Source organism: Cyberlindnera jadinii (assembly GCF_001661405.1).
Source record: "Cyberlindnera jadinii NRRL Y-1542 unplaced genomic scaffold CYBJAscaffold_4, whole genome shotgun sequence".
NCBI classification, from domain to species: Eukaryota; Fungi; Ascomycota; class Saccharomycetes; order Phaffomycetales; family Wickerhamomycetaceae; genus Williopsis; species Williopsis jadinii.
The window spans coordinates 123,247-126,525 of NW_017963655.1; the positions used below are offsets into that span (position 1 = coordinate 123,247).

Genomic DNA, 3,279 nt, shown 5'->3' on the forward strand with positions numbered 1-3,279 from the left:
TCCAGCCAAGTTCTTGTTTCAAAAACTCCTCAGCAAAATATGACACTTGCTTAAAGTTGTACTCGAATCCATCAGTGCCACCGTAGTATGGGTCATCGACTATCTTGTTAAACTTACCGTCGGTGTTGTAATCACCAAACAGTTTGACTTTGGCCTTACTTCCGCGTGGCTGAATTCTTTCAATGTTGTACAGGTTGCTCTCATCCATGCCAATGAGGAAGTCAAACTCGTGGAAATGTTGAGCCGATAGCTTCTGAGCTCTATGGTTCACTGGAACGCCATGCTTCTTACAAGTAGAGGAGCTTCTGGAGTCTGGAGTTTCACCAACGTGGTAACCAGCTGTACCAAAGGAGTCGATCTTTACAAAGTGATCTCCCAGCCCAAATTCACTCACCTTATGTTTGAAAACTGCTTCAGCCATTGGCGAACGACAGATGTTTCCAAGGCATACAAAGGCCACCGATATCTTTCCATCCGACATTGTGCTCTTACGCCTACGTTGACGGCTATCTATACCGGCTTAACTGGCCTCTACAAAGCACACGTTTTGCTAACAAAGTCCACAACTGTGAAATCAGCACTGGAAACATCCAGACACCAATTCCAGGTGAAGAGCCGTGGTTTCGTCTGAAAAGAGTAAACGTGTTGCCGTGACAACTAAACGCAGCTACTACAGATGAGGTTTCCAACTAAATGTATTAAATCATAGAACGTGTGTTTAGTTTTAAGAGCAGGCTCCGTCTAAACAACAGAGTAGAAGGCCTTGTTCAATGGAGAGACGATCTTAGAGCCCTTGTAGAACTCGATGGTCTTCAAAGCTCTGTCAGCGACACCATCAGCAGTGAACTCGAAGAACTTGTACACGTCAGAAGCCTTACCAGAAGCACCGAATCTGTCGATACCGAATTGCTCGTGGGAGTACTTAGCCCAACCGGTGGTGGTCAACACTTCGATGGAGACGATTGGGATACCATCTGGAAGGACAGAGAGTCTGTATTCCTTGGATTGCTGGTCGAATGTGTGCTGGTCTGGAAGAGAAACGACACGGGCAGAGACACCCTTGGCAGCAAGAGCCTCAGCACCCTCGATGGCGAGGGAAACCTCAGAACCGGTAGCAACAAGGATCACTTGGGCATCAGCAGCCTCCTTGACGACGTAACCACCCTTCTCGGCCTTGGCGACGGAGGAACCTTCCAATTGTGGCAAGTTTTGTCTGGACAAGGCAATGATAGATGGAGTGTGCTTGGAGCCAAGGGCAACCTTGTAAGCAGCAGAAACCTCGTTACCGTCAGCTGGTCTCCAAACCTTCAAGTTTGGAGTGGCTCTGAAGTGGGCCAAGGTCTCAATAGGTTGATGAGTTGGACCATCTTCACCAAGACCGATAGAGTCGTGTGTGGCAACCCAAACAACTGGATGACCAGAGAGGGCAGAGAGTCTAACAGCACCAGCAGCATATGAGACAAAGTTGAGGAAAGTACCACCATAGGCCTTGTAGTTAGCACCAAAGGCAGAGATACCGTTCATGATAGCACCCATACCGTGTTCACGGACACCGTAACGGATGTAACGACCAGCGTAGTTACCTTCAGCTGGAGCATCATCTGGTTGGAAGTCGGTGGCCTCCTTGGAACGGGTCAAGTTGGAACCGGTCAAATCAGCAGAACCACCAATGAGCTCTGGAATGTAGTCAAAGATGGAGTCCAAGAGCATCTCAGAGAGCTTTCTAGTAGCAAGAGCCTTGTCATCCTTGGTGTAGGAAGGCAATTTCTCCTCCCAGCCTGATGGCAATTCACCGCTAAGTCTTCTTGTGATCTCCTTAGCTTGTTCTGGGTACTTTTCAGAGTAAGACTTGAACAAAGCGTTCCACTCCTCCTCGAGCTTCTGACCTGGTTGGATGGTCTCCTTGTTGTAGTAGTCGTAAACCTCTTGTGGGACGACAAAGTTCTCCTCAGGGTTGAAACCAAGCTTCTCCTTCAATTGCTTGATGTCATCTGCCTTCAATGGGGATCCGTGGACGGAGTGACTACCTTGCTGCAAGGAACCGTAACCGATGATGGTGGTCAATCTGATCAGAGTTGGCTTGTTGGACTTCTTGGCTTGTTCCAAGGCCTTGTTGATGGCGTTCAAGTCGTTGTTACCATCCTTAATCCACTGAACCTCCCAGCCATAAGCCTCGAATCTCTTGTTGACATCCTCTGTGAAGGACACGTTGGTGTTACCATCGATGGTGATGTGGTTGTCATCGTAGAAGGCAATCAAGTTGTTCAATTGCAAGTGACCAGCAAGAGAGCACGCCTCAGAGGCAACACCCTCTTGCAAACAACCATCACCCAAAATCACATAGGTGTAGTTGTCAGACAAGGTGAAGTCTGGCTTGTTGTATCTGGCGGCAAATTGCTTCTGAGCAATGGCCAAACCAACAGCGTTGGAGATACCTTGGCCGAGCGGACCAGTGGTGACCTCGATACCTGGGGTCTCAGCCTCTGGGTGACCTGGGGTCTTTGAGCCCAGCTGTCTGAAGTTCTTCAAGTCGTCAATGGTCAGCGGGTAGCCAAACAGGTGCAACAGCGAGTACAACAGTGCAACGGCGTGACCGTTGGACAGGACAAATCTATCTCTGTTGATCCAGTCCGGGTTCTTAGGGTTGAATCTCATCTGCTTCCAGATAGCATGAGCAACGGTAGCAAGGCCCAATGGTGCACCTGGGTGGCCAGAGTTGGCCTTAGCAACCTGGTCAACGGAGAGGAGCTTGATGGTGCTGATAGCACGTTCTTCGATATCAGACATCGTGTGTAGAGGAGGAACTGAGAGATAAAGACGGAGGTGTTAATTCGCTTTATTGCTTGCAGCAATTGGTAACAAGGAAAGGGTCAAAATCGCCAAAGAAATTTTTCCAGCCCTTTATAACGGAAAAATCCACACTGGGCAATTTCGTTACACAAAAACAACGAAAAACAAAACGAGATGAGCTTCTCTGCCTAAAACAAAAAAAATAACATCCGTAACCGGAGAGGCGTCCGCCGGGGAACGAAAAATGGATGGGAGTTAACCGGGGAGATTTGGCTGGAGAGACCGAGGTGGGCTGGAGAGACCGAGGTGGGCGGGAAGCGCCCACGGAGGGCTCTCGCTGGCAAGTGACGATGTCAATTGAGACGAGAGGAGATGAATGTTGCGGGTGTTGTTTTCGTTGCTGTGGTTTTGGGTGTGTTTTGGCGGTGTGGATGGTGCTGAGGTTTTTGGCCTGTGGCTGTGGGTGTAACGTTAGGCGGTTACAGCTCA

General features: G+C 49.2%; 2 protein-coding genes across 2 annotated transcripts; both read right to left on the bottom strand.

Moving 5' to 3' along the window:
* Positions 1 to 7: 7 nt before the first annotated feature.
* LTP1 (tyrosine protein phosphatase LTP1) lies at positions 8 to 481 on the bottom strand (the record flags this gene model as incomplete). Its single annotated transcript, XM_020212604.1, has 1 exon — positions 8 to 481. A coding segment is annotated over one exon (474 nt), but the record flags the coding sequence as incomplete, so codon positions are not given.
* Positions 482 to 570: 89 nt separating this feature from the next.
* Positions 571 to 3,113, bottom strand: TKL1 (transketolase TKL1). Its single transcript, XM_020213308.1, has one exon. The coding sequence runs from the start codon at positions 2,785 to 2,787 to the stop codon at positions 742 to 744; it is 2,046 nt and encodes a 681-aa protein (XP_020071207.1). The 5' UTR covers positions 2,788 to 3,113; the 3' UTR covers positions 571 to 741.
* Positions 3,114 to 3,279: the final 166 nt, after the last annotated feature.

Bases quoted from the DNA above. Each gene is read 5' to 3' on its own strand.
- TKL1 (XM_020213308.1), bottom strand. From the start codon at position 2,787: ATGTCTGATATCGAAGAACGTGCTATCAGCACCATCAAGCTCCTCTCC.